At 40.7% G+C, this 23,520-nt stretch overlaps 1 protein-coding gene across 8 annotated transcripts in view; it reads right to left on the bottom strand.

The window, feature by feature from the left end:
• The window catches only part of JAKMIP2 (janus kinase and microtubule interacting protein 2), a 217,447-nt gene that overhangs the window by 8,007 nt on the left and 185,920 nt on the right, over window positions 1-23,520 (bottom strand). For 4 of the 8 annotated variants that reach the window (XM_053222839.1, XM_053222852.1, XM_053222847.1 and 1 more), the window contains 5 exons: window positions 21,746-21,814; window positions 18,388-18,465; window positions 16,220-16,423; window positions 15,673-15,796; window positions 10,232-10,297 (listed from right to left, as the gene is read on the bottom strand). In XM_053222839.1, the coding sequence (XP_053078814.1) occupies window positions 15,674-15,796; window positions 16,220-16,423; window positions 18,388-18,465; window positions 21,746-21,814 (474 nt within the window). In that variant the 3' untranslated portion in view covers window positions 10,232-10,297; window position 15,673. Of the gene's footprint in view, window positions 1-6,968; window positions 7,039-10,231; window positions 10,298-15,672; window positions 15,797-16,219; window positions 16,424-18,387; window positions 18,466-21,745; window positions 21,815-23,520 lie in introns of those variants that run through there. The other 4 variants (XM_015083175.3, XM_027042116.2, XM_027042103.2 and 1 more) reach the window with 2 other exon arrangements.

The raw sequence follows: 23,520 nt of genomic DNA on the forward strand, positions 1-23,520 counted from the left end.
CTATGCCTTACAGGGTTTCTTCATTGGCTCCAGTGATCTTCCTGAAAGAGGTACGTCCCTGGACTATGCCAGTTAGGATTCCTATCCCTATTCCTCTTTAAGTCTCTATGTCTGGGTTTTTAGTTGGTTAGAAGTTAAGGACATAATAATCTCTTCCTCCAAACAGGCAAAGACAGCACAGAGGACATGCTATCATGTACTATTTAAGAACCTGGCCTGTTTCTATATAATATATATACAAATATACTATATGTATACAAATATATATACTATATGTATATAGTATATGTATGTGTGTATATAAAATAAATATGTAAACATAGAAAGTCTTTTACTTACAAACTTTCAATTTATACATTCTCAGAGATAAATCCTAAATTCTGTTTCAAAACACACAGGCATCATTTCTGCCTGTCACAACTGAAGTAAAGCCCATCATTTGAATAAAACCATGTTGGTTTAAAAAAAAAAAGGGCTTGTAGTCTCCCAGAATATTAAATTTCTGTACAGTGAGTATCTGTAAAGGAACTAGGAGCAAAGCCACATTTATTCAAACGGGCATTCCGAATACGTGAAGCACTAGCCATCTATGACCAATTTTCAGTCAGCTAAAGGTCAGTACACTATAACTCAAACTGTATAGAATATAAATTCATCTTGGTTCTGAAAGCTGATATTACAGAACCTCAAGGATTCTTTTCAGTGGGTTCCGTAATTTCAATGAGCTTTAGTTTCCTCCTCTGTAAAATAGCGATTGCAGCTATCATTTCTGAGAATTTACTACCTGCCACCAGACTCTAAGTGAATGAGCACAGTGATGTCACTTCTGACCTGAGACTCTAGTATCCAAGTACCCACCATGCCAGTTGATTCATAGATGACACTTAGCGAATATTAGTCGGGTCCAATCGGCAGACTACTTATGTTCACCATTCTTGAGGGTTTTCTAACTGCTAGAAGGTAGTTTAGATCCTAATTTATGGGCCACATATTTAGAGGCATATTAATTAACAAACTGTAGCCACATCCTGATCTCTAGTTACCACAAGTAACTGTAAATCCTGGACAGCAGTCACGCCCTCTTCCTGCTTCCTGTGTCTCTATAAAGGTCACCACGACCCAACCAACTGTACCATCCAGACCCCTAAGGGCCTTCATGACACCTTGCATTCCATCAGTCCTCATATACAGTTTATCATATGGTAGAATATTCAATAAAAGATAGCTCTTATTATTGCCTCCATTTTACAGATGAGGAAACTGCCCCATGAGAAGGGCAGGAAATATTGAATGAAATGTAACTGAAGTCAGAAGATCAGGGGAGGCTTCCCTGAGTCCCTGATTTTACACTGGGATGGGCAGTATAAACGGATATTAAATAGTTGACCATGGTGTGGGAAACATGTGGCCCGAGTAGATGCAAGTATGTCTCACAATGCATGATCCAGGACAGAATGCTTGCTATGTCCTAGGAAGTTGGCTTTTAATGAGTCTTTCTATGTGCCAGGTACTGTATTGGTTGCTTTACTTATATAACATCAGTTAATCCTTAGGAAAATAGTAGATGCTAATACTTGCTAATTTTTTATATTAAGAAATTAATGTTTAGAGAAGTATAATAGTATTTATTTTGTAGAATCACTCTATTAAATACAATAGATATGAAATGTACTCTTTCAACCACACAAGAGATAACCTCTTCCTCTTCCTTACCATAATATCATCACTACCATTAAGAAGTATTTATTGATTGGGGCACCTGGTAGCACAGTTTGTTAAGCATCCAACTCTTGACCTCGGCTCAGGTCATGACCTCATGGTTTGTGAGTTCAAGCCCTGCATCGGGCTCTGTGCTGATGGTGAGGAGCCTGCTCGGGATTCTCACTCCCTCTGTCTCTCTGCCCCTCCCCTGCTTGTGTACCCCTTCTTTCTTTCTCTCAAAATAAGTATATAAACTCAAACAAATAAAAATAAAGATAAAAATAATAAAAAAGAAGTATTTATTGATGGCCAACTATAAGCTAGGCACTATCTGGGTACTGGGGTTACAAGGACGAAGAAAACATGTATGGTCCCTGCCTTCATGAACCTATATACAATGAGGGAGAGAGGCATTATTAATTAAAAACAGCAACAACAATAACAACAACCAAAACAAGCCAAATGCACGTGAAATGTTGCTGGGAGTGAAATCAAGGAAGATTTCCCTGCAGGAATCACAAGTGAGCTGAGTTCTGAAGGATGAGTGAGTAGGTATTTACTAGATAAAGCAGGGTTGAAAGTACCATGCACACAAAGACTGTGTGGGCAAACCCCTGTGGTAGGCAGAAGGGAGCAAGACTCATCAAGGGAGATCCTAGAGCAAGAAAAACCCCAAAGAGACCATCTGCAGTGAGATGACACAGGGCTCTGTTGGCCACATGAAGGGATTGGGATTTCCCCCTAATAATGATACTTTCCCAGGAATGGGGCATGATTAGATTTGTTTCCTAAAACGGACTCAGGGGCCGTGTGGAGAGTGAGTTATAAGAGTGTCTGGAGAAGCAATGAACTGAGTTAGGAGGGTATCCCCACTAGGAAGTTGGGGTATTTGTTCATGTACCCTTTCCTTTGTTCACTTATTCTTGAGGTTATTCTCCAATGACATATAAAGAACAAATCACACACTTATCTTTGTATTACACTACTATGCTATCAAGGGCTACAATCTAACATGTCATAAATCTGCTTTCAATTTACCCAACTATTTACTCATTCATCTGTCTACCCTTTTGTCTATATGTCAACGTAAAATGTATTTAGCACCTAGTATGTATAAGACACTGTTGTAGACATTGAAGATACAAAGATAAAGCATAAGCCCTACTCTACGCTTTCTTAATAGTCTATGTAAGACAGATAGGGAAACATTCTTAATATGACTAGATGAAGGCTAATAGATACATCTACATAAAGAAAGACTGATTAACTGGCATACAATGAGTCATCTTACAGACCTGTCCTACCAATATAAAAGAATAAGGAGCGAAATTCTTTATTTGAAACAATAAATATAGTAGAGTTCCTGTTGCCATCTGTTTTCCACAGGCCACCTGCAGGCCTTGGTGGGAGGAGAGACTGAAAATTATAAATAAGAAATGAACATTTGCATATTTTAATGGAGAATTTGTAACTAATGACCTGTGGCTGTTCTTATACTGCAGTATATATATTTTAAAGGTTTTTTTTTTTTGGATCAGAACAATAATACAGTATTATGTGACTTTTAGTATGTTTTATGTTACTAGACAGGAAGTGAAAATACACAGCTATCAGGTTCAAGAGTTCGTGGCTGACACAGGAATCATTAAAAAGGAACCATGGTACGGGTGCCTGGGTGGCTCAGTCGGTTACTCTTCCGACTTTGGCTCAGGTCATGATCTCGTGGTTTGTGAGTTCAAGCCCTGCGTTGGGCTCTGTGCTGACAGCTCAGACCCCGGAGCCAGCTTCAGATTCTCTGTTTCCCTCTCTCTCTGCCACCCCTCCCCTGCTTGTGCTTTGTCTCTCTCTCTCTCTCTCTCTCTCTCTCAAAATAAATAAACATTAAAAAAAATTAAAAAGAGAAAAAAGGAACCAGAGTACGTAGACAAAGAATCATGATCACCTGTTTTCTGTCTGGTCTTCCAAACTTCATAATGAACAGAGCTGGTTCTATTATGTTCTTTATTAAACTGTCCCTCTTCAGAAGAACAGGGTTTTCAGTGGGTTATTGTAACCTGGATATAACAACCCAGTGATAGCTATTTCTGTACTCCTCTCATTTTCTTCTTTCCTTTGTCTCCTGAAATAACTAATATGAAAGAATTTGTGGTACCCTACTTATTTCGAGTAAATATACAGAATGCATGGACAGATGATATCTCCTAAAACTACCTGGGGTTCCCCTCCTTAAGATAAAAGTCCCAATATAATCCACGGACTTGCGTTACTTAGCAGCCACTGAGAGCAATAAGGCAATAAGGGTGCCTTCTTGGGAGCCTTCAGCAGCTTCTAGATCATCACTGACAAAAATGACTTAGGTAATTGTAATTGCTAAAAGGAAAAAAACCATGAGTCGCTTCACTTTAAGGAGGATATCTTTAAATATACTTTAAGTTAGTCTTGGGTTTAAGAGCAGAATATAAACCCTTAATTTAGTAGGAAAAATATTTTTATGATTATGTGTGTAGCATGCCTTTACTCTCTGCAGACAAGCCAAGCATTTTTCTCCCTGATTTTTTTCCCTATCTCTAGCTCATCTGCTATGGAGATAAAAGTGGCATTAATCAATTTCCAGGCATGTCTTATTTAAATCTAGATTACTCCCTGAAAAGAGGAGATGAAACGGCAACTACTTGTTCTGGTTTAGGTGGTAAACTACTTGATAATGCTAGAGGTTATAATTTCAAACTTATATATTGACAAATTCAGTAAACGTGATAGCCAGCTTTTAAAAATAATACCAGCTAAGAGTTGCTGACGATTGAACTATGTTCCAAGTGATGCAATTAGTCCTTTATATGCACAATCTCATTTAGTTCTCTCAATATAATACCGTGGTGTGGGTAATACAACCACTTTACAGACAAGGAAACCTAATCTCAGGTGGATTAAAGCTACCACGCCATAGCTTGTAAATGGCAGGATCCAAACTTAACAGTATATCTAACTTCGAAGTTGTAACTCTAAACTACTCAGCCATTTTCCCATACGTATTTTAGACTCCCCAGATTCCCTGTCACATTGATCTGCTATATCCATATTACTTATAATCATGATCTTTCATTCAACAGACAATTACTAAGTGTCAGTTATGTGCTACTCTGGAGGAAAAGCAAATTAGTCTTGTACAACCCTCAAAGAGTCACACAAAATGGGAAAAGGTAGAGACGAGCACAATGTAATTTCAAAACCCACTAGCCCAGCAGTACCACCCACATTTCAGAAGACGCCTCTGATTGCTTATATATACAAACAGAAATGGCGCTCACAAAGTGACAGCAATGCCCTCTCCTTTGGGAGGCAGCGTGGTGCTTAAAAGTGGCTAAAAGCCTTTAGAGTGAGGGTCTGGGTACAAATACTAATCCTGCCAATTGTAGCTCTATGGCCTTGGAAGTTCCCGTGCTACTGTTTCTCCAACTGTAAAGAAAGGAATAAAAGCAGCCCTTACTTTACAGGGGGCATTTTGAGGATTACTGTATCTATAGCTCAGAACAGCCCCTGGCGTGTAAGGGTAAGCCATTAATGATGTGACTGTTCGAACCTACCCATTTTCTGACTAGTATTGATGAGTTTTGATTTTTCTCCCCTCAATTACCACATAGTACTTGTGTCCTGTTTCTTTATTATTCTTGGTGGGGGAGGGCTATTCGTTTTCTGATGCTCTGGCCATTCCTACCTCGTCCTAGAAAATCTCACCCATTTCACCTTACATTTTCATTCAATTTAAGAGACACAGTCTTTTCCCTATGTTCTGCAGGATTACCATCCTTCTTGGCAGACGAAGGACGGCTGGCAGGCTGAACAGAAACTCTTTCGGAAGAAAGCATAAAGCCAGAAGGTTGGTTATATGAGGACATAAACTTTCTGGGCATATATGCTTAACTGCTTCCTTGTATCAGGCCATGCTAATGTACTTTTGCTTGTCAGTTCCTCACGTAGGTAACAGGGTTGATACCCATGGAGAGAAAGTGTCTCTTCTCTATTTTTCAACTTGCTATAGAAAATGTTGAATAACATGAGGCCCAGGGAAGATCCCTGTGTAATGGAACTTAAGAGGAAAATCAAAGTGGACGCAGACCATGACTTATGGATTTAGAAGAGCACCTGGCCCTTGCTCATTTTTAAATAATGCTATTACGAGGTGCAGTTTCTGTACCCGGGGAGACATCAGACTCAGCTGGTATGCCTGTTAGAAACACAGACTGGTCCTTGCTTTCCACCTCTCCCACCCCTCCATCTCACCTCCACCTCCAGTAACCTGATCCACTGAGTCGGAGGTAAGGACTTGGAACCTGTATTTTTCATAGCTTTGGGAATCAGTGTCTAAGATTATTTATACATGTATTTGTGAGACAAAGACTTAATCATTGAGAAGTAATAAAACTCTCGTTTTTCTATATGGGCACTGAAAGTTAGCTTACTTGAAAAGAAGATCCAATTTCACTTAATAGCCTGCTTTCCTGAATTCTGATGAAATCAGACTGGGAGAAGGGGTTAAAAATAACCAGCCATTTTTAGCTTGTTAGGTTTACAGAATCAGAATTTTCAAGCTGGATGAGATACTAAAAATATACTGATATTTCCTCATTTTGCAGAGAGGGAAGCAAATCCTTCCATATATTAAAAGACTGATGAGAATACTAAGCCCCATAAACACCATGACTTCCCAAAGCAACACGGTTAACTAGAACAATATTCTTGATTTCCATATTTGGTGGTTGCTTTATTTTTTTTAATAATCACCCAAATGGGGGGCCCCTGGTTGGCTCAGTCGGTTCAGCATCCGGCTTCAGCTCAGGTCATAACCTCACAGTCTGTGAGTTCGAGCCCCACGTGGGGCTCTGTGCTGACAGCTCAGAGCCTGGAGCTTGCTTCGAATTCTGTGACTCCCCCTCTCTCTGCCCCTCCCCTGCTCATGCTCTGTCTCTCTCTGTCTCAAAAACAAATAAAAACATTTAAAAAATAAAAAAAAAAATCACCCAAATGGACTGGATCTGTTTCTCACTTTTTTTACTTTAATCTTTTTTTTAATTGAAGCACAGTTGATACACAATGTTACATTAGTTCCAGGTGATCTGTTTCTCCTTTTATGGCATTTAAGCTAACCAAACCAAATGTATTTGTGTTTTTTTTTAAACCAAACATGGGCATTACTAGTAACTGTATACAGCATCCTTCTGATCAAACACCTCTTAGAACCACATTTTGAGAATTAAATGAAATCTTACCTGAAGAGGCACCTTGACATCAAGGCCATAGAATAAAGGCAAGAGAGAAGAACAAGAATAGAAACAGAAACTGCAGAAGAAAAAGAAGAAGATTACATAAATCTGAATTTCTGTAGTGTCAACAAAACCTCAAGCTTTTCCACTTTGCTCAAGTCTGACCACTTGTCACATATATACCAAGGACCTTTTGTTTAAAAAACAAAACAAAACATGTTTTACTTATCTATTGGCAAAATAATGTGAGGACTAACTGGTGTCAACCAACATCAACTGATACATTTTACAACTGAGGTGGTCTAATAGATCATGGATCTAAGCTCCTAATTCTTTAAGTGAGAAAAGCAAGCACTGAATGGTTCATCAACAGTCTAATTGCATGTAATTTCATGTCATAGTAAAGCCTTGAATTTAGACTTCCTGGATCCTACTTTATTATATATTATTGTCTGTTTTTTAATGTGTGACAGGGTAAATCAAAACTACAAAAATATGATCAGAGTATCCACTTCATCACTTAATGCTATCATTGTTTGGTTAATGTGAAGAAGGCATAGCAGAGAGAATATTAATATGTAAGGTAAACCTGTGATAAATTATCTGCAGTGGGCTACTCCTGAGGTAGAAATGCAGACGCTATCAGTAATTACATCAGGACAGCAGGTGTATCCTGGGTCTACCCTGGATGAGCCAGGATGTGTGGTATGAAAGGTGCTTGTACATCAGAGGACGCCTTAGATAATGAATAAATGCATGCTGCTGTTCAAACCTCCATGCTTCGCAGATATTCTCTTTCTTTGACTCATAGAACTTAAATGGAGTCTGAATTGTGTCTCTTCGCTTAGAACTTTCTCCAGAAAAGCAGATACTTGGGTGGACAGACATGCTTGCATAGCAGTGGTGCATAACCAACTGCATACTAATTGTAGAAGGTCACAGGTCAGATCAGTGGTTTTCAAATACCAATTTCCTTGGTGAGGTACTCCTACAGAGTCAGACTTTGACCTTGTTATCACATTTCAGCACCATTTTGTCAGACACGACTTCCTTGAATAAGGGTGGTGTATGGCATTCTAATGTTGAGCATGTTATCCTCATGTGTCTTTTAAGGCCACTGTTTACAGGGCTCTGGCTTCATCATAGCAAAATTGTAGGGACAAGTTATAAACATGGTGCTAAGAGCCATGTGTTGGTGACCGTTCTAGGAGTCTGGAAAGCAGAAACTCTGTCCTTTTTCTTTTTTTCTTTTTTTTTTCCCATTCTTCGAAGATGGAGAGTGGTAAAATGATGCCCGTAGTAGAAGATGGAGGGGAAAGGAAGCTTCCTCTACTCCTCTGAGGTCAGATATCAGCGCCGCCTCTCGGGGCATGAGGAGAGGCCCATCACCTCGCTGGCAATGAGATTCTTTGTCCAGGCAGTGTGGTGGGCCGAACGTAGCACCTTGAGTCAGACACCCTGGCCTCTGGGTGTCTTGATATGGACTGGTTATATGGTCCTGGGAATGTTGTTTAATCTCTCTGACCTGTTGTTTTATTACCAGCAAAAAAGGGGATCCTGAGATCCGCTGTGTCTGTCTCACAGAGTAACTGCAGAAGAGTCAATGAAGCCGATGAAGCCTGCTTTGCATTCTGTGTCTCCCTCTTTCTCTGCCCCTCCCCTGCTCACGCTCTCTTTCTTTCTAACATAAATAAACATTAAAAAAAGAAAATGCCTAGGGTAGTGACATTAATAGATATTTTAAAAATCCACTCCCCCCCCACCCTTTTTAGTCTGGTTTTCCTTACATGAATGGGGATGGAATCAAACTGAAGTTTGTGGTTTCAATTCTGACTTCCTCTTTGTCAGCCACAGAGCTGGTTAAGACTTCGCACAGAAAATTACTAGAACCAAGAGCTAGCCATTTGAAGCTGTGGAAAATGGAAGGCATCAGGCATGTGCGTTGACAACTGGAGAAGCTGGAAACAGTTCCCACCTTCTGTGGGTCTTCTTGCCAAACACTGGGAAGTCAGACTCAGTCCTTGGCTTACTGCACTTCACCTTTGCCTCATTCAGTCCCACAGAGCTAGGCAGCACACTTCTGAAATGAGGACCATTCAAATTTAAAATTTTGCAGAGGATGTGTACTTTATGTCTGGAAATTTTAAAAATTATACTTTTTAATCGAACACTCTCAGTGTTTCGTAATTTTCACGTAAGTGGCCCTGTTTGTTCCTTGCAGAACCCACGAGAGGAGATGAGGGCAAGCTCTATCATCCCCATTTTATCGATAAGGCTTAGACACAAGTCTCGGTCACATACCCAAGGTCAAGTAAGTATGTGAAGACCCAGCCGACGTAAGAATCCAGGCTGCTGATGGTCTGGCTCCTGGCCCCGACCAGCTCCCTCTGATCTCCCATGTATGGGCAGCTACAGAAGCAATTTGGGAGGAAGAAAATTCTGACCGTTGTCTCAGAAGCAGCAGATGGTTTGCTATTTTCTTCTTGGGTGCCCACGGAAGATGCTGCAAAATAGCCATATTCTTTGGCATCACAGGAATTCAGACTGGAACTCTAGGCAAAGCCTCTTGCGATCCTTGCTGTGTTCCTCAGCACGATGCTCCCGGGCATCACGGCAGGGTCACTGTTGTTGTGTTAAGATTGTTGGCCTCACTGCAGCTTGTTCAGCACTCCTGTGTGAGCCTTCTTCCGTCCCCCCACCGTGTACATTCCCAAATGCAGTCTTTCAGGACTATTACGCTCTCCCCTGAAAGTGTTGGCTGACTCTGAGGAGGCTTTCAGGCCACTGGGGGAAGTGACATGAGGGCTTCCTCATCACGTGTCAACCTAAGTTTCTGGACTTACTGTGGAGGAGACACTGCAGCACAAGGAAGAAAGGGCTTTTTATCAATAGTAACAGGAATGATTTTTTTTTTTTCAAAAAGGGACCAAAAACATTTTGAAAAGAAAGAGCAAAGTAGAGGCATAAAACTCATGAGAAATTTCTGGAAAGGAAATGAAGATAAGAAAGGGGAAGCGAGAAAAGAAAACACCCATAGCAAAAAATAGGAATCAACACAAAAGGCAAACATGTCCAGGTTAGGTTGCTGAACACAGAACCTTTTCTGGAATGCTGGTGACTGACTGGAGGTGAAGTTTATATTGACTGTAACAACACCTGCCTCAGCAAGATACACAGTAACAGAAGAAACACAATGCGGTGAAGGAAACTCCTATTATTTTCTGGTCTAAAAGTTAAAGACTGAAATTCACACTGAATTTAACACATACCTTTTCTTCTAAGTCCTTTATCTGTCTTTTCTGGATGTCTGTTTTATCTTCTAAGTCACGAATTCTCTGAACAAAGGAAAAAAGAGAAAGAGTTAGTGGGTGTTAACAAGAAGACTGTTTGCCAACCTAAAACACGAAACTTGCTATGAAAACATTAACATTAGTACTCACAGCTGGAAGCATCACATATACGTTTTCCCACACCCAGAAGATGGTTGGATTACCCATACTTGTCATGCAAAAGCATGGCATTGATTACATATGTGTTTTTAAATTTGCTACCCCTGTCTATGCACCTGTCTCTACAGACCTATCTCTGAGAGGGAGGTAATGTTCTCACCCCAGCGTCCTCGGGCTTGGCTGTGAGGCCTATTTGGCCAGTGGAACGTGAGTAGGAGATGCAGGAGTACCACCTGCTCATCGAGACAGCATTATGTCCTGGAACTAGCGAGCAAGAAACTAACTGTGTTGGAGCCATTGGGATTGGGATTTTTGGTTGTTGATTACCACTGTAAAAAATGGCTAGTGGTGATATACATACACAAATACAAACAGTCCCCTTGTTTTTTGCTACCCTTCCTTTCCAACCATGTCTCATCTCTGCTTCAGGGTAGAATTTCCTCATAAAACAGGATTTGCCAATTCTCATAAAACAAAGTAGAGATAAGACTTGGGCAAAAATTCCAAAGAGACAACTGATTAAGTTAGGGGAAAACTAAACATAGCAAAAAGCATAAGGAATCCTAAGGACAAAATAATTCCAGAACTATCTTTGAATTCACCTGTCAACTGTGTAACAAAATTCCAGTGATTTAAAAAGTGCAGATTTGAAATCAACATTACATAATTATTTGCAAGTGAAAGATAATCTTCAAATTTCTAGGCAACTAAAGGCCTTTTATGTTCATGGCACATGGTTACACAGTGTAAGTTTGTTATTTAATGCCTCTCTTGGGAATAATCAGAAAATGAGAACAGGAGTCTGAGAAGAAAACAGTGGAAGCTAAATGTGGTAATAATATAGAAAAAGAGGTTTTTATAATGCAATATGTGAAGAAGAGGAAGCTAGAACAAATACTTGAACTTGAAAATCATGTCTCCCTACTCTGAAACAGTGGTTCTCAACAGAGGATGACTCTGCCCCCCAGGGGAGCTTTGGCAATGTCTGGATATCTCTTAAAGTTATTTAATTTAATCTGAGGTATATAATTCAGTGGTTTTAGAATATTCACAAAGTTATGCAACCATCATCACTATCTGACTATCTGGACATTTTTTAATCACATGTGGTCAATAATCACACCTAGGGTGGGGGTTGCAATTAGCATCTAATAGGCAGAGCCCAGGATGATACACAGGACAGCCCCCTACCATAGAGAATCATCGAACCAGGGGTGCCTGTGTGGTTCAGTTGGTTGAACGTCTCACTCTTGATTTCGGCTTAGGTCATGATCTTATGATTTGGGAGTTTGAGCCCCACATCAGGCTCTGTGTTGACAGTGTGGAGCCTGCTTGGGATTCTCTCTCTGCCTCTCTCCCGCTCACACACACATGTGCATGCTCTCTCTCACCCTCTCTTTCTCAAAATATATAAACAAACAAACAAAAAAAGAATCATCTGACCAAATGTAGGGAATGAGAAAACTGAGGAATGTGCTCTAAAGGGAAGGGACTGAGGTTTGTGCAGGAGAGGATGAGATGTTTGGGTCAGAGAGACTATCAAGGCTGACCGTGAAATTATAGGACAATGAATGATGGGTAAGAGAACGGGTCTGGAAGCTAATGGTGCGTGTACTCGGGAGTGACGTGTGTGCTTGTGTATATTTCCACAGTGCTGCTCAGGCGCCAAAGCTACACAATAAAAGAATAAATTTGCTAGACATTTCCACCTTGAGTGTACATGTAATTCCTTTATATGTCCACTGAATGTGGAGGCAAGTGTTATCTCACCACAATCATGGACATGTGGGATTACTAGAGATTACTACAGTGTCTACTTGGCCACCAAGGGCATGTTTGTTGAGCAACTTCTTACAAAGGTCAGGACTATGCTGGATATAATGGAGAATACAGACACCAGTCCATTTTTGGTCCCAAAGAACCATTGGAATCAGATGGGGAGATGGAGTCTAAAACACAGGGAGAAACAAATTAAGTAGAAAAGGTAAACGATGGCAACGCCATTGTAACTTCATCACCAATCTCTAGTAAGTAGGACAGCGTTCAGCACAAGGAAGTTGCCTATGCTTGTTAACTACATGAGTTATTTATGCTACAGTCGTGTGCTGCATGCTCTATTTCTTTCCTTTCCCATTCACTTGCCACCCCATCCAAGGGGGAACCTTCTCAGGTCCAAAAGAGACCCCTTTTTATCTTACCTGTCCTGCTAATCAGTATGCAAGTCACTGTTGTCCGCATCAGGACTGGGGTGAGAGCTTACTGCTAGTTCTGTTTCTAATTTAGTACATCCATCTACAACAGCTGTGTGTACTCCTGACATGTGGAATAATCAGGGCAGGCCCTGAGTTTAAGGCGGAGAGGAACAAGCGTAAGAATAAGGGAGAGGCAGCCAGGCTGCACTCAGAATAGAACCCAACTCCTTCAAGGCCCAGTGTGATTTAGCCTTTTCTTCCTGGTCCAACTTCACTTCACATCCACTTCACCTTGGCTGTACGTGCTCCATTTTTATGGCCTTCTCTCTGTTCCTTGACTATTCCAAATGTTCCCACAATAGAGACTTAGACTCTGTTGTCCCTATCTTCTGGGGCACTTTGCCAAGATCTTTGTGTGGCTGGTCCCTTGGGTTTTAGACATCTTCAAAGATGCCTGATCTGCCTAGCCAGTCTAAAGTGGAGAATCCTATTCCCAAACACACACACACATCGTATACTTTTCTTCATAGCATTTATTGACATTCTCTGAAATTGCCTTGGTCATTGCTAATTTGTGTTGTTGCTTTGACCTTTTCATGGGTAGGACAGACGAGAGCAGTGACCTTTATGTCTCTGTCCACCATAATATCCCTGGCACAAGCAGGCTTTCAAATATGGTTTTGAAACAATGTGTAACAGGATATGAAGTACAGATTTTTTTCAGTAGTATGCAGTCCATTATTATCAGGGGAACATCCTAAAGGAGGTGGATCTTAAGCTGGGACTGGAAAAATGAGAACATTTAGATAAATGCAGCAGACACGAGGGGCATTTTATGGTGAGTGGTCATGCCAACAAAGGCTTAGAGGAGGGAGTCATGACCCAAGCGGTACCAGGAAGAGTTCTGCATGAGTAGAGAGGACAGTATACTCTGGAGATTGTCTCAGATCAGGTTTTCAGAGAAGGGGTAGCCAGCTAATGAAGGACCTGGAGAGAGCTGCATAGGCCTAGACCCAACTGCAAATTGAGATCATAGAGGTTTGAGGAAGAATGTACCATGAGGAAAGGTGAAAGAATGTGTAGTGATATGCATGATGAACTACAGAGAGGGCAGGAAGTCCTCTCCACCACTCAATCCCCGTGGCATCCTGCATATGACTTTTTTATGCCACTTGTCAAGAGATACCAAACGTAATTTTTTTGCTTTGTGTTAACCTCCTTTGTCTCCATCAATAAGTCCTATGCTTCCTAAAAGCAGAGTCCATGTGAGTTCTCTATGTCTGAAATGGTATCCAAAGACTGGGAAATGCATTTAAATATGTGACTGAATAAATGCCTAGATGACGGAGTCAGGTTACATCAGAGGACATCTGGCAGCATCTGGGAGCTGTTGCAGGATTGAAAGGTCCTGCCTCTGCCTCAAGTTACAAGTGTGGACAAAATAGACCACCTTCAGAAACATTTCAGGAGAAATACTAATTGGACGTAGTGCTATATTAGTGATTGGAGATAAAGGACAAAGAAGACTCCAGGGTTTCCAGCCTGAGTGCTTTGGGATATGGTAATTCTACTGACGAAAACAGGCACATGGAGAGAGAAGGGGAAAGAATAAAAATGCACACTTAGATATGTTTCATATGAGTTCACTGTGAAACATTCAAACAGAAATGTCCAATAAATAGTTACTGATAGGCTCTAGGGTTTAACTGGATCACATAGCTTATACATGACAAAACCTGGCCAATACCTTCTGGAATAATTCTCTTAAATCTACTGATTATAAAGGGAGACAAAGAGTAAGAAATAATTAGAAAAGGCATTTTCTAATGAACATTTGTTTGGGAGATAGAAAATTTCAATGGTTATCTCTGAGGCTTAGAAATGTAATGTACCTCTCACTGGATAGCTTAAAACAAAGTAAACAAAACATGTCTTTCAGGTTTGGCTTGGTTAGAGACTCAAAAAATGACAAGGTTTTAATCATAAATAAATTTAGATAACTCTTTGCCCATCTTAAAAATAAATACTTTTGGGGCACCTGGGTGGCTCAATCAGTTAAACGTCTGACTTTGGCTCAGGTCATGATCTCACAATTCACGAGTAGGAGCCCCGCATCAGGCTCTGTGCTGACAGCTCAGACAGAGCCTGGAGACTGCTTCAGATTCTGTGTCTCCCTCTCTCTCTGCCTCTCTCTCTCTCTCAAAAATAAATAAACATTAAAAATTTTTTTTTAAATAAACACTTCTGTGGTTCCATAGCACAACTGCTGATTTGTTGAAATAAACTAAATGCCATTGCAGTATAAAAAAATTACGCAGAGGGCACTTTTATTCCCGCAACTAATGAGGCCATGGGGTCTATCATTAAAGGACTAAAAAACATTCCAGGATCAAAACCCAGAACTTTATGATGGAATCTGAAAGCGCAGTGAAACAAACATGCATGTGTTCACCATCTCTGGGACAAAAGGCTTCACCGCTCTTAGCTCCCTGTTAACTCAGATAATCTGTTCGATTATAAAGATTCACACAACTCCTGGCTACGCGGGAAGTGTGCTAAGTGTCATGTTCCCCATAAACCGTTCTTATGGGTGTCATAAAATAACCTGTTCCTTTTCCACCCACCTTGATCTCTAAAGACCACACAACTCTTATTTCTTGTATTGTCCATCTGGATTGTGTATCAGTTGCTTAACCCAGCTTCTAAGTACCAAATCCTACTGGCACTATCAACTTTGTAATTCTTTTGGAATCTGCTTTTTGACCAGGGCCTTAGTCCTCACCTGTCAAGCTAAGACATGAACTATGAGATGGAATTAAGAATTTTGGCTATAAATGAATACTGAGTGTCTCCAGAGCCTTCCTGGTCTAGATGGGTCACATCAATCAGAGAGGACTCAAGTTGCGTAGGAGAGGGTAGCACAATGGTTATACGCACTGGCCTTGAGTTATGCACACCTGAGTAGATACTGGCTCTGGTGCTCGCTATCTGTGTCACCTTGGGCAAATGACTTAAGTACTCATGTCTTCAGTATCATTATCTCCTCAATGGGATAATAAGAATACTTACCTCAGTGGGCTACTGTGAAGATTAAATGCAATGATGTAAGCAGAGCCCTTAGTTTAGTTCCTGACATAGCAAATGCCAGTAAGTAAGCGGCAGCTTCCAGGCTTTGTTGTTGTTGCTGTTTGTTCTGGGAATAAAGAAAAAGGCCCTTGTTCTCTTTTACCCTATTCAGATGATCTGATCAGGCTAGATTATGGACTGGGATGAGTAACAGGAGGAAGCAGTATTTCTGTCCTGGGGAGAGTCTTGCCCTGCATAAGGGAGCTAATCAGGCTCCAGGAGACCCAAAGGGTATTTCATGACAAAACAGCTCCCCGAATAGTAGCAGTAGGCAATGCTTCTGGAATGCCAATTTTCTCAAGACTGAATCATTACCAAACTGTCATCCTGTCTCTGAGTCTAGGCGGCCAACAAGAGTTCTGTATCTTACTCTCCGAAGATGGCATACAGCTCCTGGGCTTCTCTCACCCACACTCCATACCACGCACTTAGTACTAAGTCCCATTTGCTTAGTACCAACCCTACAGAGATGCAGTGGCTCCGTCCTCACCTGATGGGCTTGCTGTAAGAGCTCCATTCGCTCCTGAAGAATCTGACAGTCATACTCTCTGCTCTTCCTCAGCATCTGCCGCCGTAACTTTTCTACCGCTGTTCTCAGCTCTTCTTGCTGTTTTTCACTTAATAATTCACCAAACTTGATAACGGTTTCTTGCTGCAGAGCATTGTACAAAGTAGCTTCTAGTTCCTGGATTCTCTGGCAAACAGAATTAGAAAAGTCTAACTTTGGAACTTAGCATTTCTGGTGGTATGTGAATGGAGACACTTGCGTGTGGGGGAGAGGGGAGTTATGTATTACTGGAATCTTACGGGATCATAGCACTAAAATCAATCTCAAAGCTTATCCAGCCACACTACCATTTTGATAATCCCCTTTGTAAGACTCCGTGAGTCATCGATCTAACAATACCTGAACTTCTCTGATAATGGGGCATCTGTTCTTTTTCTTGGGATCCTGTCCATTTCACACACCTTTCATTTTTAGTAAGTCCTTACTTTGTTATAAAAATTGTATATTCTTCTATTCTCAAATGTAGCTGAGAACAGATTTGTGCTCTCTTCCATCTGACAGCCCTTCAGATATGTAGACATCTATCATGGTGGCTGTAGGTTTAGAAATAAGCACTGAAAAGTGGTCTAAGTTGGAATACTAGGTTGGGGATCTATTTCACACACAAAATGCCTCCTCTCTTCCACATGACACACATACGAACTTGAAGATGGCTTTACAGTCTCCCTATCTTAAAATACAAATTAGGAGACATGATCTGAAAATGGCCTGGAGTCTTTGGAATTGGTTTGTTTTTTAATATTCTGACATTTAAAGCTGCTTTAGCTATAAAATGCCTCCTTGAGTCTTCTCTGTTTTGGATGAAGAATCCTTATATCCTTATATTCCAGTTTTGTTTTGTTTTGTTTTTTAAACATGCTTCAGTTATAGTCACCAAAATCTACAATCTTACCTCCTGTGACTTTGACAGAGGTGAATGGTCATGCCTTGGTACAGAGTATTTTCCTAGCTCTTGTTTCCAAGTTCCTAGCTCTTGTACTCGACTGAACAGATCTCATCTTTTTAACATGACATGTGTCTGAATGAGTACTTGCTCATGGGACACATAAGCACCTGAACCTGACCATGTGTAGGTAAAGAAGGCAAGGATAAAAGGGTAGGAAGGGAGGGGAGAAAGTGCTTCCTTCTTTATTCTCTGATGACCAACTCTCATTTCTCTCCTTTCCCCATCGAGCAGTGCTCAGAATCTCTTACTCATTTTGGAGAAGAATACTAATTCATCTCTGTTACAAGCAGGGGCTAAGTGCTTCATTCTTATCCCCAAAGTGACTCAGGCTGCTTCCAGGAAAGCATTATAAAAACCTCTACCAGCAACTCCTTGAAATGTTCCCCTTTTAAGTTTGGTCTTTTTCTCTTGAGTCATTACTGTGAATTAATGGTTGGGGGGGGGGGGCAGTATATGGAGAGAAGAAATGCAAGCTGTTGTCCCGTATTAGGAATTATGTGTTATGAATCTGTCATGGGGAATGAATCAAATGGGGTCCTCAGTCCACACAGCCTTCTGTGGGGGAGAAAAGGCACAACCCATCTCCCGAACAGCCTCACTTACTGTGGCTGGATTACGGTAGAGAAGGCCACAGGGTCTGGAGTCAGAACTGAGCACTACGTGCTTGTTCTCTCGGGCAGAGTTCTTTCACTCTCCAAGCCTTCATTTCCTCATATGTAATACAGGAATGATATTACCTGCACCCCAGAGGGTTGTTGTGAGAAATATGTGAAGGAAAAATATACACAGCAGACATTAAATGCTCTACTCTTTTCTCACTACGTGAGGCTCCCAAACAGATTTAATAAAATTTCTCTTTCATCTACAGTACCATCCAACCTGTCTCTCATTAAAGTATTCTGTAACAGACACTTAATTTTTTTATATGAAGCATAATTAAGTATGCATTACATATTATAAGAGTAATATAATGGGAAATAGGTAGGGATGTATTTATTCTACAACCAGAACTGGAAACCACTGAATAAATGAGCTTGCATGTTGTGGTCTATTCAAGTACATGGCGGGACAAGTGAACCATGATGCTTCACTCCACAGCACAGGACTGTGAACTCTGGGTGTCCTGAGTGCTTGCTGTACCTACCATATACGCTTGGTCGAGAGCTTGTTTTCTGTAATCTAGTTCTTCCTCCAAATAGCCTTTTATTTTGCAGAATTGTTCCTATAAAAAGGATGAAGACAAAAGACAAAGCGATATGAGCTTACATGATAAAAGATGAAGAGAATGATAAAGAGAAAAGAACTTAGTTTACTAGAAAGCGGTATATAAATGGTATTGATGAATGTTTCCTCTAACTCCCCAACAAGACCAGTCACTAGCATTTATAGGGTCATAGATTCTGTTAGGAAAATAGTTTAACTTTCATAGTCTCACACAGAGAATGTGAAAATCAATGGAAAGAAGTATACCAGATATCATGAACAATCCACCACATGGAATGCTTTCAAGGATTTTTATGCCAGTCCAAGAGCGCGTGGTTAAGGACAGGGTTACTAATAACTATATCTGTGCAAATATATTGTGAGAGTCTATTTTTGTAAGAATGTTTTGAAATGTAATATGCACAGTTGCATAATAAAAAATGATTCAAAATTATCTCGCACAATTAGCAAACAAAAGATGGATAATGATGTGGGTGGATGGCAGCTATTCCACCCACAATGTCACTTCATGAATGGGCTTCTGCTTCTGCCACAAAACCAGTACGAGATGGGACCGAAATCTGAAGTTCCTTTGCTTGTCCCCAGTGTCTGCATGCCTAGTCTCACATCGCAAGCATCTTTCCAACAGCATTTAAAAACATAACTTTGTGAGGCACTTGGGTGGCTCAGTCGGTTCAGGGTCCAACTTCGGGATCAAGGTTCATGAGCTCAAGCCCTGCATCAGGCTCTGTGCTGATAGCCTGGAGCCTATTTTGGCTTCTGTGTCTCCCTTTCTCTCTCTGCCCCTCCCCTACCTGCACTCTATACTCTCTCAAAAATAAATAAACATTAAAAGTATATATATATCTCATGGGGCACCTGGGTGGCTCAGTCGGTTGAGCATCCAACTTCTGCTCAGATCAAGACCTCGTTTGTGAGTTCGACCCCCGCATCAGGCTCACTGCTGTCAGCCTGTCAGCATGGAGCCCGTTTTGGATCCTCTGTCTCCTCTCTCTGCCCCCTTCCCACTGATGCTGTCTCTATTTTTTCTGTATTTGACTCCTCCGTTGGTTTCATAGCTAAAACTTTTAACTGTACTGTCCATTTTATATCTCTCAAGGCTACCAATACTGTAGTACAATATTAATGAAAAATAAGAAAAACATTTAATATTGGTGTTTTGTTACAGAATTCATGTTGCTCCATATTTCAATGAAATCATAAAATCATCTGACAGAGCAAACTTCATCACTTTGAAAGCTCTGCACACTTTTTACCTCCTTTGAATGTCATAGCAGCTCCATACAATACTCCAGGCTGATATTTTACCCCCACTTTACAAGTAGTGACAGTGAGGCTTTTTTTTTTAAGTTTATTTATTTTGAGAGAGACAGAGACAGTATCAGTGGGGGGAAGGACGGAGAAAGGGGGAGAATCCCAAGTAGGTTCAGCTGACCGTGTGGTCAGCACAGAGCCCAATGCGGGGCTCAAATTCACAAAATCGTGAGATCATGACCCAAGCCGAAATCAAGAGTCAGACGCTTAACCAACCGAGCCACCCAGGCACCCTGCAAGTTATTCTTGTTATAGAATTCCCTAACCTGATAGGAATCACTACCTGTTTTTCAGTAGTAATAATAATAATGACAGTACAGTTACAAAATCCTATGTATTCCTGTAAGTTATAATGAACAATTCCTGTGCTTAGGGATTTAAAGAAATATTTAATTACGGTAAAACACATAAAATTACTCTTAACCATTTTTAAGTGTACAATTCAGTAGGGTTAAGTATATTTACACAGTTAAGCAGCCAATCTCCAGAATGCTTTTCATTTTGCAAAACTGAAACCGTATCCATTAAATGACAACTCATTTTCTCTTCGTCTTCACTCCTAACGGCCATTGTTCCTACTTTCTATTAGTCTGACTACTCTAGATACTTACGTAAGTGGAATCATACATTATTTGTCTTTTTGCGATTGGCTTATTTCACTTTGCATAATATCCTCAAGGTTCATCCATGTTATATCATATATTAGAATTTCCTTCCTTTCTAAAAGTTTTTTTTAATGTTTATTTTTGAGAGAGAGAGAGAGAGGAGAGAGAGAGAGAGTGAGTGAGTGAGAGACAGCGCAAGCAGGGGAGGGGCATAGAGAGAGGGAGACACAGAAGCTGAAGCAGCTCCAGACTCTGAACTGTCAGCACAGACTCTGACGCGGGGCTCAAACCCTCAGACAGCGAGATCATGACCTGAGCCACAGTCGGATGCTCAACCGACTGAGCCACCCAGGCACCCCAAATTTCCTTCCTTTCTAAAGCTTTAATAATATTCATTGTATGTACAGACCACATTTTGCTATCCATTCATCCAGTGATAGACTCTTAGGTTGCTTCCACATTTAAGCTACGGTGAATAATGCTGCTGTGAGCATGGGTGTACAAACATTTCTTTGAAAACCTACCTTCAATTATCTTGGGCATATTCCCAAAAGTGGTATTGCTGGATTATACGATAATTCTATTTTGAATATTTTGAGCAACCACACCATACTATTTTCATTAGCAGCTACACATCATTTTATGTTCCTAACAACAACGCAAAGGTTCCAATTTCTCCATGTTCCCACCAACACTTGTTATTTTCTGTTTTGTTTTGTTTTGTTTTCGATAGTGGTCATCTTAATGGGCACAAAGTGGCTTGGAGATTTTTAAAATCATAGTTATACTCGTCATTTCTGTAATTTTTACTCTGACTATACATGGTGGAAAAATTATTTAGCCTAAGAAAGAAATCACCTAGTTGAATTTTATTCAGCATTAGTTTTAGAAATATTGTAAAAATACAACATATCTTTGAAGAATATAACTTGAAATTGTGGGATACTTTCAGGAATTTCATTCCCCAGTCTGTACACCAAATAATGCGAAGCTGCAAACTTTCATTGGTGCCAGTGAAACTGGTAGAAAACAGTTGTTTTCCATTTGCCTTGACTATTTTTCTTCATTTAAAAAAAATTTTTTTTTGAGAGAGAGGGTGCAAGTGATTGAGGGGCAGAGAGAGAGAGAATCCCATGAGGGGCCGAGAGAGAAAGAACTGGGGCTCACCTGAGGTGGGGCTCATGCTCACGTGAAGCAGGACACGAGCTTACCCTAAATGGGGCGTGTGCTCACCTGATTCGGGGTTCCAACTTACAAAGTGTGAGATCATGACCTGAACTAAAGTCCGGTGCTTAAGCACTGAGCCACCCAGGTGCCCTATTTTTTGTCATTTTTATGATGCCTCATCTTTGGACTCACCATGTCACTTTCCAATTCCATCATTTTCTGGTGCAGGGCAGCCTCCGCTCCTTCGATTTGCTGGATCCACTAAGGAGTAAACAAGGAGTAAACAAAAATGTCTGACATCTGACTGCTTGACATGGTGTATATGGTGCAGTCTACTAAGTTGCTTTGTGTCTTCCTCTTTTTTCTCAGAGAACTGAAGTGGAAACTCGGTGCATTTTATCTCTTAGTTCAGGAAATAGAGTTATTCATTCATTCATTCATTCACTCACTCAACAAACGCATTCACTGATGTCGACCATGTGTCAGGCACCGCACTAGGTACAAGGGCTTCTATGGTGAGTAAGACCAACATGTTTTTTGTGCTCATTAGAAAACATCATAGGAGGCTTTCTTGGAAAAGACAACTGCGCTAGAGTCTGACGATTTTGAGTCAAAGATGATTAGGCAAAAATGACAGGCAAGTTCCAAGCAGAAGAGATACCAATTCTTCGTGGTTGGGGGAAACATAATGAAAGTAAGAAGGCCAGGTGAGACTGGAGAAATGGCCATTTTTCAGTGTATGAAATGGACTACAGCTAAGTGTTGAAGAATCATTTTTGTTAAGTGGAGGCATTTTAAATCACATTAAAAAACTTACCTTTCCTAACACTTAGAATATATCATCCTGTTATATGGCACTGACGTTAACATTGATCAACACCCTGAGTAAAATCAGATTTTGAATAAGATTTTGAATAATAAGATTGAATAATAAGATTTTAAGTAATAAGCTTACCACATATATTGCTTAATAGAACATATTATAACATGTCTCTCCCAAGTTAAACATCGGCTTATCCTGTAGGGAGGCAACTGGGCGTAATAATTGTGGGGGTTCTACAGGCAGACTACCCTGGGTCTAATCCCAATCCAGGATTTTCATGGCTGTGTGGCCTTGAAAGGTTATCTGATTTCTCTAAGCTTTAACTTTCTTTTCTGTGAAATAGGGTTAATAATTTGAAGAATTACAGGATGTAATTAATGGAAGACACTATGCACAATGTACTGCATGTACTGGGTACACAATAATTCTAGTTCTTGGTTAACATTCATCCATTCATTTTAGAGAGAGAGATGAAAGCATGTGAGCAGGGGAGAAGGGCAGAAGGAGAAAGAGAATCTTTTTTTTAATATAAATTTTTTTTTAACATTTATTCATTTTTGAGAGATAGAGACCGAGCATTGAGCAGGGGATGGGCAGAGAGAGAGAGAGAGAGAGGGGGACACAGAATCCACAGCAGGCTCCAGGCTCCGAGCTTTCAGCACAGAGCCTGACATGGGGCTTGAACTTGTGAACGGTGAGATCGTGACCTGAGCCGAAGTCGGACGCTCAACCAACTGAGCCACCCAGATGCCCCAAGGAGAAAGAGAATCTTAAGCAGTCTGTATCCTCAGTGCAGAGCCCGATTCGTGGCTTGATCCCACCACCTTGGGATCATGACTTGAGCTGATATCGAGTCATATGCTCAAATGACCGAGCCACCCAGGCACCCCAACATTTATTTTTATACATCTACACTGTTAGGAATTTGCCTCCATACTAGTGATTTCATTTCAGTTTATCTGTGATAAATTATGTGGTGCACTGAGCATTTTTTTAAAATATTTATTTTTGAGAAAGAGAAACAGCATGAGCAGGGGAGGTACAGAGAGAGAGGGAGACACAGAATCCAAAGCAGGCTCCAGGAAAGAGCCTGATGCATGGCTTGAACTCACAAACCACGAGATCATGACCTGAGCCAAAGTCG

This window comes from Acinonyx jubatus, chromosome A1 (genome assembly GCF_027475565.1).
Source record: "Acinonyx jubatus isolate Ajub_Pintada_27869175 chromosome A1, VMU_Ajub_asm_v1.0, whole genome shotgun sequence".
NCBI classification, from domain to species: Eukaryota; Metazoa; Chordata; class Mammalia; order Carnivora; family Felidae; genus Acinonyx; species Acinonyx jubatus.